We start from the raw sequence: 2535 nt of genomic DNA, 5'->3' as shown, positions 1-2535 counted from the left end.
GAAAGAGAGTTTCTATAACTCTGTGTTAACTAATATTTTATTTGCAATGTCTTTTGTGTCTCTTTAGATGTGCATCTACTTCTAGTACACATTTTGCATCTTGCTTTGTGCAGCACACTGTGTTGCATTTTTGCATCAAATTATCCACATTAATAAAGATTATTTAACCCTAACCCTTAAGTTGACAGTTTTCAGGTTACAGTCAAAAAGCCTATATCTAAAATTATCTACATAAGCTGTACAATCTCTTATGCAGCTTGTTATATTTCACCTTGATACTGAATTATTATTGAATCACAGTCATTGCTGTCTGATGATGAACATCTCATTTAACTGGCAGCTAGTGAAGCTGCAATAGATGATTCTGTGTTCATAATTTGCACCACTACTGTTTTTTTGTTTTTTTTCCAAGACTTAAAATAATTTATATCAGTCTCAGAATAGAATGACACCTAAAGCAAAAATTCAAGTGAAGTACAGCACAATTTTGGAACATTTGGCAATTGCAAATTCAGTAATAATTTTAACAACACATTTAATATACAGTGGAACCTCGTTTTTTGTATGCCCTACTTTTCGTACGATTCGGTTTTCAACGACTTTTTTTGTCAAAATTTTGTCCCAGTTTTTGTACATCCGCTCGGTTTTCGTACAGTTGATTGGTCGGTTCAGCGTCATTAGTCCGTACCAAACTCATTCGCTTGCCCGCGTGACTCGGCCACTCATTTCCTGTAAGAAATGAGTGAAGGGAAGTAACCCCAGATAGGGCCTTGATACATGAAGTCCTTATGGAGGGGGGATTCCCCTTCCAAACAATAACCTCTCCTCCTCCCTCTCCCCTCCTCGCTGTCTTCCATACGCCAACAAGAATCTTCAATAAAGGTAAAAGTGATGTTAAATGTCCATTTATCCATTTCATTAGTCATTTATATTTTTCTCATTGTTTTCTGTATGTAAAAATATAGTTATTCTCTATAAAATGTATTTTTTTGTTAATATTGTTGGGTGTCTGGAACGGATTAATTGAATTAACATTATGTCTTATGGGAAATATTGCTTCAGTTTTTGTACAATTTGGTTTTCGTCAGACTTTTTCGAATGGATTAATCACGAAAACCGAGGTTCCACTTGTTAGGTTATTTCCTAGTTAGATAGATATTCAGAGATTTGTTGTATTAGAAATGTTAGTGGAGACAGATTGACTAGCTCAGGCTGTTAACTGTTCAGTAATGTACTTGCAGTGCAGACTGCAGGCAGGTCAAGGTTACAGGCAAAGAACTGTTGGGGTCAACTGTAATGCTAGTCTTAATATTTGTCTTAATGTGTAAGGTTATGTCCAATTGTTTTAGATACACACCACGAAAACAACAGCCACACACCTTGACTTTTCCTCATGTTTTGGCTAACGTTATAGCCAGCTGCAAAGCTGAGAGACGTCTCGGTTGACGTTTCGGTGGAGGAGGGGGCGAGCCAACTAAGTGATGATATTGTATAGCAATTCTGGGTTCTGGGTCTTTTCTGCTTCCGGGCTGCTTGGGCAGCCTGGGGGTTGGAAGATCTCGGGACTTGAAGTGTTAATTCTTGCCTGTGACTCTTTGAATAAACCAGCACGGTTATATTTTTATATACTCAAGTGGTCTGAGTCGTCCCTCGGAGTTCCTGGTTTGAAAGAACCGGACGAGGCTTTATAATAGAATAGAGCCTTTACACTGTACTTTTAACTGGACGAGGGCAGTGTTGATCCATAGTAGGTCTGGCATGCTGAGGAGTGATGCGTTGCACCAGGTGTCTGTTGGCTTCCTGATGGCCCATTTCTTTAAGGGGTCAGAGTTGCGTGTATTCTTCCATTCATGTCTATGAAACAGTTGTTTAATTGTGATAGGTGAAGTTGTGAGAGCTTGATCCTGCATATGATGTCGTCTAGGGTTTATGTTGTGCAAAACAGGTCTTTTTACTGGATCAGGTTCTTTTCCACTTCATTTCCTCCTGTTTGTGAAAAATGCAGGAAGGCGAGATTTGTGCATCATAGACTGCTGGCTAGCTTGCTACATGAGCTTAAATTTCATCTGGCGCTTTAATTTATTGTTTTACACAATGGGTATGGTGTGTCTGTAAAAGAAAAGGTAATGCAACCATAAAGAAATTTTATTCTTATTTGATGCAGGCAGCAGCTACTCTGGGTTGACCACTGCAACACCTTCAGGCAGAGGTCTCAGTTTGGATGCTGCTGACATCGCTGTGGTTGTTGTCTACTTTATCTTTGTGATGGTGGTTGGAATCTGGGTAAGACTCTTTTTCAACTCATTTTACACTTAAACCCTATTTTAATGCTATTAAATTACTAGGGGTGCACCGAAATTTCGGCCACCGAAAATTTTCGGCCGAAAAGGCCATTTTTATTTCGGGCCGGAATAAAAAAAACTCGCCGAAAATGCCCCGCCCCGCCCCGCCCCGCCCCACCTATCCTCGCGCAGCACAGGTTGGGTTTCACTCACGCTTTAGCTGTTATATCATGCGTCTCCCCATCAAAGACAA

General features: G+C 39.9%; 1 protein-coding gene across 7 annotated transcripts in view; it reads left to right on the top strand.

Annotated features, from left to right (window-relative positions):
- The window catches only part of slc5a9 (solute carrier family 5 member 9), a 24427-nt gene that overhangs the window by 2035 nt on the left and 19857 nt on the right, over positions 1-2535 (top strand). For 4 of the 7 annotated variants that reach the window (XM_020620856.1, XM_020620860.1, XM_020620859.1 and 1 more), the window contains exons 2-3: positions 869-882; positions 2165-2283. The exons of 1 other annotated variant lie outside the window; for it this stretch is intronic. In XM_020620856.1, the coding sequence (XP_020476512.1) occupies positions 2266-2283 (18 nt within the window). In that variant the 5' untranslated portion in view covers positions 869-882; positions 2165-2265. The remainder of the gene's footprint in view (positions 1-868; positions 883-2164; positions 2284-2535) is intronic. 2 more of the 7 variants (XM_020620855.1, XM_020620854.1) reach the window with 1 other exon arrangement.

This window comes from Monopterus albus, unplaced genomic scaffold (genome assembly GCF_001952655.1).
Source record: "Monopterus albus unplaced genomic scaffold, M_albus_1.0 scaffold250.1, whole genome shotgun sequence".
NCBI classification, from domain to species: Eukaryota; Metazoa; Chordata; class Actinopteri; order Synbranchiformes; family Synbranchidae; genus Monopterus; species Monopterus albus.
This window is presented reverse-complemented; position numbering and strand designations above follow the sequence as displayed.